Source organism: Myotis brandtii, unplaced genomic scaffold (assembly GCF_000412655.1).
Source record: "Myotis brandtii unplaced genomic scaffold, ASM41265v1 scaffold727, whole genome shotgun sequence".
In the NCBI taxonomy this organism is placed as follows: domain Eukaryota; kingdom Metazoa; phylum Chordata; class Mammalia; order Chiroptera; family Vespertilionidae; genus Myotis; species Myotis brandtii.
Genome location: NW_005370872.1, coordinates 1,708,853 through 1,723,218, shown reverse-complemented (window position 1 = coordinate 1,723,218; position 14,366 = coordinate 1,708,853). Strand labels below are relative to the sequence as shown.

General features: G+C 40.5%; 1 protein-coding gene across 1 annotated transcript in view; it reads left to right on the top strand.

Moving 5' to 3' along the window:
• Window positions 1-13,946, top strand: part of DAW1 (dynein assembly factor with WDR repeat domains 1) — a 34,812-nt gene extending 20,866 nt beyond the window's left edge. The window contains exons 7-13 of the mRNA XM_005882545.2: window positions 483-590; window positions 2,509-2,615; window positions 3,694-3,796; window positions 5,663-5,777; window positions 9,140-9,216; window positions 11,079-11,241; window positions 13,431-13,946. Coding sequence (XP_005882607.2) covers window positions 483-590; window positions 2,509-2,615; window positions 3,694-3,796; window positions 5,663-5,777; window positions 9,140-9,216; window positions 11,079-11,241; window positions 13,431-13,465 — 708 coding nt within the window. The 3' untranslated portion in view covers window positions 13,466-13,946. The remainder of the gene's footprint in view (window positions 1-482; window positions 591-2,508; window positions 2,616-3,693; window positions 3,797-5,662; window positions 5,778-9,139; window positions 9,217-11,078; window positions 11,242-13,430) is intronic.
• Window positions 13,947-14,366: the final 420 nt, after the last annotated feature.

Genomic DNA, 14,366 nt, shown 5'->3' with positions numbered 1-14,366 from the left:
TTTCTTTCTTTCTTCCTTCCTTCCTTCCTTTCTTTTTTCTTTCCTTTTTTCATTTATATTTCTTTAAAGAACTGACTTGATTAGTTCTTTATGAAATTCTTATGATAGTTTTCAAAATAATTTTCTATGTCATGTAAAATATTTAGACTGATTGTTTTCTAGATGTCATTAGAACTCAAATTTGTATAAATAGTTTGATACTCTAAACAGCTTTTACTTTAGTGTGCCTTTGCCCTTGGCCAATCATGCTCAGTCCGATTGGCCAGACCCCAGCAACAATTCTTTGATACATCTTAAAGCAATTAGTGAGATAACTGGCACCCTATGAAACAAGTGATAGTTTTAGTAAAAATAAACAAGGTACTTATTTTAGGTGTAAAATGTATTTATATTTATCAAAATTCATCTTGAAGCTTTTCTTTATAAAATTAACAATGTAAAATGCTATATTTCTAAAACCCTTTTCATTTCATGTAATCCAGGTGTGTTTATCATTCAATCCTCAAAGCACATTGGTGGCTACGGGAAGTATGGACACAATGGCCAAACTGTGGGACATTCAGAATGGAGAGGAAGTATTCACTTTAACCGTATGTTATCAGTGTTAATAATACCTTTTAGAGTTTTCCATTTTCATCACCATTCTTTAGGAGAAGTCCATCGTTTGTGTTTGTTTTTATTTTCATTTGTATTACAAAATCAGCTCTAAGTAGACAATGGTTTTTAGACCGGAGCGAGAGAGTGTTCTCATTGGTGTATCAGTAGCGAATCTTCTAGAGAAGGTTATGGCTGTTCTCTGAGACTTGGCTGATGTACTGGGGAAGCCAGGTTTATTTTGACTCACTTCAGCCTAGAAGCCACACCTATTATAGCTTAAAACTATTGCCATCTATTTGGCTAAAAGCAAAGTAGGTGGAGGCTGGCACTTTTAGGAAAAGGCAGAACTGGGAAACTTTCTAGCAAGTTCCTCAAAGGAATGACTGTTAGTTAGCATGCTTCTCCACGACCCTCCAACCTTCTGTATCACAAAGTCCAAAATGACAAGAGACAAGCGGCAGGAGGGGAGCAGGCCCAGGGGCTCTTCCCAGAGTGAATGCTGGTGGTGTGTCCGCACAGGGGCCCCTCTTTGTCATCACCACAGTCGCGTCACCTGCTACCCTCCACTCCTTTCCATGGACCCGAAACTACCCAACAAAAATAAGGCGGCTATCTACGGCAATTAGTAGGAACAACTGGATAAAAGCAAATCCAGTTTTCTCATCCTTTTAAATTATAGATGTGCTAAAAATATAGGGTCCCTTTCCTAGGAGAGTTTTTTCTTAAAAAAGGTAAAAAACAAAAAAACAAAAACAAACAAAACAAACACACATGGACTTAAATAAGAGAGAAAAAAGCAACAACACTGTTTTTAACTAACACTAAGAGTTTTTCTTTCTCAACTCAGAGTGCCTGGCCTTATTAAAGTAAGTATTATTTTTCTGGTCTTCGTTCTCATCATTTCTGCGGGTCTCTGCCTCTCCCTTCCAAACATTTGAAGGGATGAGCCCTGCTCTGCACACCCGGCTCCTGCCAGAGAAGAACACACTTGTTTTGCGTGTTCAGAATTTTAATGTTCAGCTACATTTGATTTTTGTTATGTGGAATGAACCAGAAATTTAATTTGTAAATGAACTTTCATATTATTTTGAAAAGTAATTATGTGAATGTACTAAAATAATTAGGAAAATGAGGGATCTACTGCTAGCCCTGCTCTGCACACCCGGCTCCTGCCAGAGAAGAACACACTTGTTTTGCGTGTTCAGAATTTTAATGTTCAGCTACATTTGATTTTTGTTATGTGGAATGAACCAGAAATTTAATTTGTAAATGAACTTTCATATTATTTTGAAAAGTAATTATGTGAATGTACTAAAATAATTAGGAAAATGAGGGATCTTCTCCCAGCAGAATCTACTGCCGAGAGGGGCTTTTCTCATTGTCTCAGTTTGAGTCATTGGACCTAGACTGTCACCAGGTGAAAGTCAGGCAAAAGGCCACATAATTATGGATCAATTCATATTAAATTATCATAGACATTTCTTTTTTAAAAGTTATTAACTTCACAAGCTTTTTTCTTTTACTCATCACCTATTATTAGCCCATGAAGCATATAGCCCTCTGATTTCCCAAAACCTGCCCTCTTCCTTTCAAAACCAAACAAGCAAGCAAGCAAACAACTTTATTGAGTGAAAATGGAGTTGCTTTAAGTGTCTGTCTATTCTTAGTAAACCTAAAGAAGTGTGTAGTCATCACCCAAATCTAGTTTTAGGACATTTCCATCACCCCCAAAAGCTACCTCATGCCCATTTGTACTCACTTCCCATTCCTACCCCAGTGGGCCACTAATCGTTTCCCCCTCTATATGTATAGCTTTGTCTTTTCTGGCATTTCCTTTTAGGTGCTAATATTATGCATTTCTAGTACTTGCTTTATCTAAAAGTATGCATGACGGTATCTGCTCTCTCTTAGGGACATTCAGCTGAAATCATCTCCTTGTCCTTTAACACCTCAGGAGACAGAATTATCACGGGGTCTTTTGATCACACAGCTGTAGTGTGGGACACTGCGACTGGAAGGTAGTCTATATATATATATTTTAAAAATTATTGCTTGATTTTTCTTAGAGAGAGAGAGAGAGAGAGAGAGAGAGAGAGAGAGAGAAAATGATTTGTTATTTCAGTTACTTATGCATTCATTTGTTGATTCTTGTATGTGCCCTGACCGGGAAGCAAACCTACAACCTTGGCGTATCAGGACAATACTCTAACTAAGAGAGTTACCCAGCCAGAACCAGTATTCTTAATTTTTAAGAATTTTTTCATCTGGATCAGAGGGTTAAGAAAACAAATCTTTGTTATTTATTAGTTTAATCTTAAATGTATTAACTGTGTTCCAGACTCTATAAGAATAAGATACACTTATGTATTTCATTCTTTAACCATATTTTTGATCCACAAAAATAATGTGATTTCTCAGAATTCTGATAAAAAATGTCAATTAGCAACATAAAAGGAGAATGTTAGTAATAGCCTGGCTATATAGCTATTATTTATCCTTTGTACGAGTAATCAAATTTCAATGGCTTGTCATTATGGTAGGCATGGATATCATGAGTAAATAAAATCACATCTAATTTCCTAAATTTAATTTGGTACCAGAACTTCAATTTCCTTCCTAATCATTTTTGGCTCTAGTTGCTAAGAAGTTAACTAAATTAGCCTATTTGTGATATAAAACTCCACTCTTGAGACTTGTCTGTGTTTTTATAGGGTTAATCATCAGGGGTACCCAGGGTGGAGTCTACAAGAGAGAGCAGGAGGGGCCCTGCAGACACTGACAGGTGGTTTCAGGGCTTCACTCATCTGGTGTAAGAACACTTCCAGAATTTCAGGCTACCTTTATTTTTTACCCATGCCTTTCTGGTCTTATCTTAAATAATATTGCTATCTTTGATGGTTTAAACTTTAAGTATATTTTTTGTTGAAATGAAATTAGTAGTTGACTTTTTGAGCTTTAGTAAAGCCATCTTTGTTTTGTCATCAAAGACTTTATTTTGTAAAAACTGGAATTTATATCTTACATCAATAGGTTTGCCATCATTAATTGCGCACATATGCTGACATCAGGCATCTTTGAATCATTTCCATTTTGCAGGAAGGTGTGCAACCTAATTGGGCATTGTGCCGAGATTAGCAGTGCCTTATTCAACTGGGATTGCTCTATGATATTGACTGGCTCTATGGATAAAACATGCATGGTGAGCTCAAGAAATACCTTGGTTTTATAATTCTCATGTCTGCTTTTTTGCTGTGTCAGATATTCATTGCAACATTAACAAATTTTGAAGGTGTTATAAAATTAAGATATTAATTTATAAATAACTAGAGGCCCGGTGCAAAAAAATTTGTGCACTCCGGGGGTGGGGGGGAGGTCCTCTCAGCCTGGCCTGTACCCTCTCGCAGTCTGGGACCCCGAGGGGGATGACCACCTGCTGGCTTAGGCTAGCTCCCTGGGGGATTGGGCCTAAGCTGGCAGTCAGATATCCCTCTGGCAGCCCGGGAGCCCTCGGGGGATGTCCACTTGCCAGTGGGGAGCAGGCCTAAGCTGCAGTCAGACATCCTTAGCGCTGCTGAGGAGGCAGGAGAGGCTCCCACCACCACCACTGTACTGGCAGCCGTCAGCCTGGCTTGTGGCTGAGCAGAGCTCCCCCTGTGGGAGCACACTGACCACCAGGGGGCAGCTCCTGCATCAAGCGTCTGCCCCCTGGTGGGCAGTGTGTGTCATAGTGACCAGTCATTCCCAGTTGTTCTGCTGTTAGGGCCAATTTGCATATTACCCTTTTATTATATAGGATAGAGGCCTGGTGCATGGGTGGTTTGCCCTGTAGGGTTTCCCAGATCAGGGTGGGTGCCTGGCCAGTCTGGGTGAGGGGCTGAGGGCTGTTTTCAGGCTGGCCAAGCCTCCCTGGCTACAGAAGCTCCCAGCCTCTCCTTTTTTTCTTTTTTTTTATTCTGGGATTTATTTACCTTCTATAACCCACCATCTTGGTTGGGTTAATTTGCATATAGTTGCTCTGATTGGCTGGTGGGCGTGGCTTAAGGTGTAGCAAAGGTATGGTCAATTTGCATGTTTGTCTTTTATTAGTGTAGATAATTGATAAGTTTTTAATTTCAAGTTTTTGATCCTTCAATTTTAGAGGAATTCTGATGTAGTAAGACAATAGCAATGGATTCAAATGTATTAAGAGGTTTTATTTTTAAAAGGTACATTCTTTTTGCTTAATGTTCCTCTATTCATTGATTAAACATTGATTAGAGTGAAGCTCAAGAAGTTTCAACCAGTGTCTGACTTTAAGGCTCTGTTACTAAGAGCTTATACTTTGGAATTATTATTTGATTATTATAAATGTATTATAATCTTAATGAACTTTACATTTCCTGGCATTGTAGTTTTAGATCAAACTTCTTGACATTGACACCTTTCTTATGAAAAGAGGACACAAGCTTCCATTCCAGTGAAGTGCGCACTTGGAGATTTTTTCCTAATGTGGTATCAGATTTGCACTACCCAATCTCAGTGTCTGCATTTGGTCTCCTCTGTGTCCAAAGTGTGCCTTGTTAGCTGGTTGGCTGTGGTTGCTTGTCAGAATCAAGGTAAAATGAACAGAACATGTAAAAATCATACACATGATTTTGGCACAGTTATTTCCCCAGCCATAAGAATGACATAAAGACTACTTCTGGCCATCTTTAATTTTGGACCAGAAGTCACAGTCGTTGACTTCTTCTCCTTCTCCTTCTCCTTCTCCTTCTCCTTCTCCTTCTCCTTCTCCTTCTCCTTCTCCTTCTCCTTCTCCTTCTCCTTCTCCTTCTCCTTCTCCTTCTCCTTCTCCTTCTCCTTCTCCTTCTCCTTCTCCTTCTCCTTCTCCTTCTCCTTCTCCTTCTCCTTCTCCTTCTCCTTCTCCTTCTCCTTCTCCTTCTCCTTCTCCTTCTCCTTCTCCTTCTCCTTCTCCTTCTCCTTCTCCTTCTCCTTCTCCTTCTCCTTCTCCTTCTCCTTCTCCTTCTCCTTCTCCTTCTCCTTCTCCTTCTCCTCTTCCTCCTCCTCCTCCTCCTTCTAATTGCAGTTGTGGGATGCTACAAGTGGGAAATGTATGGCAACATTAACAGGCCATGATGATGAAATACTCGACTGCTGTTTTGATTACACTGGAAAGCTTATTGCAACTGCTTCAGCTGATGGTAGGTCATCTGTTCATACATTTAACTTATGGAGGGACTTATGCTTTATTTGATAAATAAGAGTGATTCTACACTGTAGGTCATCCCCCCGATGACCAGCTATGATAGAAACTGTATTCTGCTTCATCCCTATGATGTCATTGTATATTACTACACTATGCCTGTATCATATCCTTGAAAACCACATGTAATGCTATGCAATGTCTGCATCACCTCCTTGACAACCACTTAGATTTTATACTAGGTCTTCATCATCTCCTTAATAATGATATATAATGGTACATTCTGGGTCATCTCCCTGATGTCCATGCACTATGCTACACAATGTCAACCTCAGCAACTTGACCACCATCCATGGTTCTACAATAAATCTGCATTATTTCTTTTATGACCACATGTGCTGCTCCACTATGTTTAGCAAATCTTCGTGATAAACATATATAATGCTCTGCTATACATCATGTTCATGAGAACCACTATGATTCTATACTATGTCTGTGTTTCTTATTGATAAACATAGGCTGGTGCTACACGATGTACCTCAACTTCACGAAGACCACATATGACACTATAAAACATCTATGTCATTTCCCTGTTGATCACATATGCCATTATATTATTTTGCTGGTGGTTCATTTTAACTACCCAGTTTTTATTTCATCATTGTCTCCCTTTTAAAATTGCATTTGCATACTTGTTCTCTTATTGGGGCTTTTCAAAGGTAATTCTTTGACTATACATACAAGTTGTTTTTATATCCTGGAATGTAAACCCTCTGAATCTGGACAATTTTATTTTTAAAAGTAACTATTTTTCATTTTCTCACAGATCTTGGCTTTTTAAAAATCATCTATCAACTGTAATTAATATGCCCCTTCTATTTTAAATATCATTCTCATTTATACAAAAAATTTCTTCAATATAATGTGTGTGTGTATATATATATCTATATATGGCCTACTTTGTGCCAGGAATACCTATGTTTTAGGAAAAAAGGGCATTATCAGTGAAAAAGAGAGACAGAAATCCCTGCCCTCATGGAGGAGGAGACAATTACCAATGCCATACATACGTTTTATGTGGAATGTTAGATTAAAAAGGATGTTAGATTATATAGGATGTTAGGAGTTGGTCAGTGCTCTGGGGGGCAGGAAACAAGCAGGGCTTAGGGATCAGGATGGATGAGAATAAAATACAAGTTTGATCCTTCCAGTTTTGTTTTTTCTATGATCTGCTCTTTTCCCTAGCAGTGATTCCATTCTTGTTTGATAAGACTTAGTTATTTATTTTTCTTTTGGTGTGTTTTGTAAACCTCTTTTCATGTGTGCTTCTTGAAAAGTATTGATGTTTAGACCAATTTCTTTATTTATTTCTGGTCTTTGCTCCTTATTTCCTTCTTAAAATTGAATCTGTCAACACAATGAGTTACCTGAGCAGCTACATCTGTTCCTATATATTATCCTTTCCTTCCTCTGAAATTATGCTGAAGGCTTAATTTTTTTTATCTTATTCATATTTCTATCTTTTTTTTTTAAATTAAGGTTTCAGACTATTTTAAAAAATTAAGGTTTCAGACTATCTTATTTCTGTGTTTTCTGAAGATTAAAAATGCTTTTGTGCTAATTTAGAGTATTGCACTATGTAGTATATTCCTTTTTGTATTATTAATAAACTCTTAAAACAAGTTGGCCACTTTCCTTTAAGGCATTTGAAATGTCCCACTAAGGAGCAAGTTTTATATTTTAACTAGAGGCCCAATGCACGGATTCATGCACCAGTGGGGTCCCTTGGCCTGGCCTGTGAGGATTGGGCCGAAACCAGCTCTCTGACATCCCATGAGGGGTCCCGGACTGTGAGAGGGCACAGGCCAGGCTGAGGAACCCCACCGGTGCATGATCAGGGCTAATTGGGGCCGGCCAACCGGGGAGGGACCGCAGGAGATTGGCTGGCTGGGGAGGTACTGAGGGAGGGTTCCAGGGTGTGTCTGGCTCATCTTGCCCAGTCCCGATCGCCGGTCCCCAGCAGCAAGCTAACCTAGTGATCGAAGCATCTGCCCCCTGGTGGTCAGTGTGCATCCTGTTGAACAGTCAACTGGTCGACAGGACACTTAGCATATTAGGCTTTTATTATATAGGACTAGAGGCCGGTACACAAAATCCATGCACGGGGTGGGGGGCAGTGTCCCTCAGCCTGGCCTAAACCGGCAGTCGGACATCCCTCTCACAATCTGGGACCACTGTCTCCTAACCACTCTGCCTGCCTGCCTGATCACCCCTAACCATTCTGCATGCCTGCCTGATTGCCCCTAACTGCTCACCTGCCTGCCTGATCGCCCCTAACCACCTCTGTCTCAGCCCTGCCACCGTGGCTTCATCCAGAAGGACATCCGGAATGATGCCTGGAAGTTCGTTCAGCTGTTCGGTCTAATTAGCATATTACACTTTTATTATTTTAGATTATATTAATTCTAAAATAGCAATTTTTCATCATTTTGTCTACTTCCTCCTGAGTTGACATTGTCAGAAAGGTAAATAAAAAATTAAGACATTTTGCTCTTCTCTGAATGAAAATTGTGTCCAAAACACCCTATTTTTGCTAATTTTACTCTATGTAATGCTGTAATTTGCAACAAGAAAGTATCCTTCTCCTGGCCTGACAAATGTTAACTTTTTTTCTGACAACAATGGCATTACTGCTATTTTTTTCTCTTCTATGCTTATTTTACTCCTCCACTTTTTAATTCTAAAAAAAACATACTTTTTCTTCTATTTATCCATCCATCCATCCATCCATCCATCCATCCATCCATCCATTTATCCATCCACACTGCATCTATTTATTGAGTGGCACTTCTAGGCACTGGGGACACAACAGGGAGCAAACCATTCTGTTAGCTCTTTCTGTTGAAAAGGGTTTCTAGTGCCTGTTCTTTGTTCATTGAGTGGCAGCGACTGTTTCTTCTTAGAGTGGCTGCTCGTGCCTTCTGTGGCCTTAGCCTCATATTTGGTGTATGATAGTAGGCTTTCTGCTTATTTCATCCCTGGCCCCTCAAGACTTTTTTCATTCCCTCTGTCTCCCTTTAAAATATTTTTTTTCCCAATCTGAATTGTTGCCTCTTTGCCTTTTCTACCTTGGAACCCATTATCTCTTGTGATAAGCTCAGGGCTAGCAAGGCACTCCTCACACTCTCTTACCCACAGTGGGACCAGCTTGCATTTGAGTGGCTGGCTCTCATCACAGAAGACAAACCTAGCAGGCAGCTGTGTGTCAGAGTGATAAGTGGTTAGATAATTCAAGGCATGTGGTTCAAAGTTCTGTATTTCAGGTGAATTTATGTATGTATCCCCACTCCTCTCAAAAAGGAACAGCAAGAGTTTTCAGTGCAGCCACCAGAAAATGCATTACTAAATTGGAAGGTCATGAAGGTGAGATTTCAAAGGTGAGTTGCTTTCTCATTTGGAGCAATTTATTCACTTAAAAAAATAGCATGTTTAGTGTAAGTATTGGCACTAAGCTACTAAGGTTTGTCCAATGATCTCATTCTTTTTAGAAACTAGGTACCTAACGACATTATTTTTAAGTGTGTCCTCAAACTCAGTGTAATAAATTATTTCTAAAACTTTTCATAAACTATAAAAGTGTTTTTCTCAGCCATCAGCAAAGATTTAGCTAGATAAAAATACTTATTAAAGTTATTTATGAAGCTTATGAAGTGATTTTCCTGGTTCTGCTAGACACACAAGGTTATATTGTGCAAAGAAAGTATCAAGTATTCTGTAAATTAGGTGCAGTTGAGGAAGTATTTCATGGAAATATTTAACACTCAACAAAGTTTAAAATGACCTATGTTGAAACTCCAAGGTTGTAGCTAAGAATTTTGTATTAACTTCTCCCAAAAGCTTATTCACAGAGCAAGGGCCATCCAGTCTGTGATCTGAGGTTTAGATGTGTCCTCCAATATTTCTAGAGAACGCTGGGACTCGGTGACTCTCACCTCCTAGCCCAATTCCTTGATCTCAGGTCAGATTTGCTCCTTCCTTGTAAAATATCAGCTTGATGGTTTCTAGTCTCTGAAGGCTCCACCTGGACACCAGAATCACCCCTACCATGCTCTCTCCCTTCCTGCACCCTCACCTTCTGCTTGTGGTCATTGTGAGCCTAGCAGGCCTGGTCTCCAAGGAAGTGCAGAGCACATTCTCTTCACAGGCTGGGAAGCTTTAGGGGCTGGCAAGAAGAGGGATAGGGCAAGTGTGGACATGGGAGATAGGCTGAGGAGAGAGCTGGGTCCTATTTCTGAATGTCTGGCTTGATAGCTACTGACATGGTTGGCATGTCCCACTCAACAATTGCACATCTATTTTTGCCTGAGTCTGACTATAAAGAGTTCTAAGATTCTACATTGTTGCATTTTATACTTAAGTGATATATTGCTTCTTGAATTGCCACCCAGTAAGGGCATTTCTATGGAGTATCAAACTAAAGTTCATATTCATTCATTCATTCATTCATTCATTCAGCAAATGCTTTTTGAGAGCTTCCGCTGTGCTAGGCATTGCTCTCTGCATTGGTGACAGTGATGAAAACAAGACATGGCTTTGCCTTTATCACACCTTCAGTCATGGAGGAGGTGGCACCAATCATTGCCTTCTGATGATTTAGAGAATGTTATGAACATGGTACCAAAAGGAATGGAAGACCAACAGTTCTCTTTGACTGCTGCTCAGGTACCATTAGACAATGCCTGGCACATGGGAGACACTTAGAACGTGCTGCACTTTGAGTAGCAATAGTCAGAACGTCCTCTCTTGTAGGCCTGATGTTTGCTTATTCTGTGACAGACTGTGTGCTTTTGACCCCAGAAAGTTGGGTTGCAGAGGCAGCTTAGAGGTTTGGGTATAAAGAGGAGCCTGACGGGTTCTCACCCACAGCAGGGCCCTGTGTCTTTGTTTGCATGGAGAAGGCATCACCAGTCTTTTGAAAGAAGTGGGTGGGGAATATTCAAACTATAAAGGTGCTTTGGTCTTTGTCCTTAGAATTTTGTGTGTGTGTGTGTGTGTGTGTGTGTGTGTGTGTGTGTGTGTGTGTGGGAAGGGGGGTAGGCAATTAACGTTTCTGTCTAGATTTTAATTTGCATGTATTTGTCCCTGCAATATTTTTCCCATCATGAAGGAACTGTTCTATGTAAGAATAAGTACCAGGCTGGGAAGGTGACAGGTGCTTAGTGATGTCCCCTTTTTGCTGATTAAATTTGTTGGGAAGCTTTACACAAACCTGTCATGGTTTTTTCTTTCTCTTTTGTAGATTTCTTTCAACCCCCAAGGGAACCGTCTTCTAACAGGAAGCTCTGACAAAACATCGAGAATCTGGGATGCTCAGACTGGCCAATGCCTCCAGGTGCTCCGGGGGCACACGGATGAAATCTTCTCATGCACTTTCAACTATAAAGGCAACATAATCATCACAGGTGGGAAGAAACAAACACCACAGACTTGTGTTTCATTTAAAATGGGCTGGGAGAGATCCTAAGTTGAATACCAAAATGAGTTCACCTTCATCCCCTACCTCTCTTCTGGGGTCCCTGGCTCAGCATGGGGGAAAGGGGTGCTCTATATTCATTATTTAATTTTAGTTGCATTAGGGAACCACAGGAATGAGCTTTGTCACCGACTGTAAAGCTCTGTGACTTTGAATTTTAGTTGCTTTAGGCAGAGTAAGAATTCTGAGCCTGCCTTGCTGGTTTCTGCATTCCCCAGGCATGGTCACCGAATGGTTAATTTCCAGTCGATGTCAGTTAGGTGTTAGTAACTAAAATAAGTCAGGACCAGGGTTTTCCACAGTCAGGTTTTGGCTCATTAGAAATTTATTCTTTGAGCTAAGTTGTTTTTTCCTTGATGTTCCCTGCTAACATACATATATTTGGGGGAAGAAAACAGGTATTGAGCACTGTTCAACCATTACCAAATTTATCGTGAATTATTTATATTGGCAACATTTTGTAAGAATTGGTTTGAGAATAAATTAATTTAGATTGCGGGAAGGAGAGGAAAATGACATGAATTTGGTCCGATGTCAGTGTGGTGCCCCGGGAGGAGGGTTGGCAGGAGTGGGTGCTACAACAGTGTGGGGCAGGGCTGATGCCCTAAGCAGGCACTAAGACCCAATAGGCCTAACTCCCAGTGATTCCCACCATGTTGAGTAAATTTAAGACTTGCTTAACTGTCTAATAAGTTCAATGTCACATACGCAAGGTTGGCTTTGTATATTGGCTGCTTCATAGTCATGTAACTTCAGGTATGCTGCAAATAATCTCCCCTTCTGGCCTAAAAACCTCCCCCTTCTACTTAATTATGGATAAGTCCTAAAATTACTGATTACTTCCTGTGGGTTTTATGGTTTTCAAGTGTAACTAACAGGTAGCTACTCCTAAGACAGGGCCATGAGAAGCCATGTGTTTTATTGTGAACCGCAAGTCAGGCCCTTCCCCAGGACAAGGACAGAGGTGGGGGCTGTGATGCCAGGCACAGGGTGCTCTGCAGGGACCTGCTGGCAGGAAGGGAAGGAGGAGGCTCGGCTGGGTTGGCAGAGGACCCGCCTTTCCTAATCCACCTGCTTCATGTGAGGCCAGCACCGCATACCTCATTCCTCACCAGTTTTCCCAAAGACCCTGGAGAGCGTGGGGAGGAACATTCATTGTCTGTGCCTTCTTTTAGCACTGGCGTTTAGATTCCTGAGCTTCTTTAAATATATTCTTGATTTATTTAGTGCATCCCAAAGCCAACTGGACAGCAGAGCTTGTGAGAACGGGGGTGACACGCTTGTCTTGCCCACAGCCCACTTTGTTTGAATTGCCCCCCCCCCATTTTCATGGCTGACCCCAGTGTCCACCATGCATTTTTAATGGAATGCCTGGTAGGTTTAGAAGCACAAACTGGAAGGGAATTGGCCAGCGTGGTCACTGCATTTTGAGGACATAGGGTGCTTTTGGTGGAACGTGCAGTGTCCGCAGGCTTTCCCAATCCATGCAGCCCCACACTTCTTGTGCTGATGTTATATGCCTGGCCTTGGAAGGAAGCCACGCCAAGATGGTCCTTTCCATAGAGGAATGTGAAAGGCGACCCTCGGGGAGGGGGACTTCAAGGCCACTTCGGAAGAGTGTTGTCATAGAGGGGAGTGTAGGAAGGATGCAAAGTTCACATGTTGACTGATGGTGAGAAACACCTGTTGACATTTTGATCTGCACTAAAGTGGAATGTACTGTCTTACACGCTGACACCCAAACCCGGGGATGTTCAAGTTCACTGCCGTTCTACCTGGTGGCAATGTTTGAGGGAGAGCAGCGGAGATGGCTGACATCTCAGGTCCCCTCCAAGTTTAACAAACCATGAATTTGCTGCTGTGAGTAGGACGTGAACTTGCACGATTTAGGACTGACAGAATCATGCAAAATTAAAGAAAAGAAAGAAAAAGAAAAAAATTCCCAGTCCAGAAACACCTGAGCTGAGCATCTCCGGGACTTGGCAGCTGGGCCCTGAGAAACTTGTACATTTAGCTCATTGATAGTTGATAGTGACCCAGAAAATGTCAACTTGTAAAAAAAGAGGGTGAAGGGAGTGAAATCAAGAAAAAATAACCTTGTGAAATGTGTCTTCATAGGCAGCAAGGATAATACCTGTAGGATATGGCACTGACTGCAGAAGATGCCAATGAGCACACTCGCTAGCAATGGGAGCAGGAGCCGAGCGTCGCAGATGGCAGGCACGCTGCTTTGATAGTTCATGTTTTCTCTTTTCCCACAAGTCAACTATTGATACACTGTCCTTCGCTTCACAGATATGACTATTAAAACTGATGAAGAGATATCATTTCTTGATATTTTTTAATGGAGATGACAGGAAACAGCCTACTGTTTGGAAAGTGTTGCTGGTTATTTCAATTTTGTTTTATTTTTTAATAGCATCATGAGACTGATAAATGAAACCAGAGCAATTTCACAGCGTGTCTCCTAGATTCTACTGTGAAGGTTGTTACTTTAATTTCTGTTGAATAAAATATTCAGAGAATTTTTTGTGTGAATTGTACAAAGATATTTAGGATGTGTTTTTAGGGGGACATATATGTTAAGAATGTGATTAGAAGTTTTATTATTTAGTTAGTTATTTTACTTTTTTAGCTAAGAATGAGAAAGGTAGCCTTGGAATAGAAGGTTGCTCTTTCTTCTTTCACATTCAAGAATATATTCCCCTCCCCCCCAAAAAAGTTGAGGCCTACACCAAATAATATTAAGGCAGCATACAGGGTAACTAAAATGGATCTCATTTAGTAGCAGATGTAATCTGGATTCATAGTGGAATGAAAATATATAGGCAGGTTTGCTTATAAGGAACAGTAAAATGAATAGATGTTCAGACTATTGAATATGAAGTATGGGTGGAAAACAATCGCGGTACCAGGGAAAATAATCAAACTCCAACATGATTGCAGCTGAAACACTAAAAATGTTTTATAAAAGGTGTCTTATGTAAAAGTATCTCAATACCTATTTTAAATTAATGGTAAAAGAAAAAACAGAGGATAAAACCAGTGATGCCT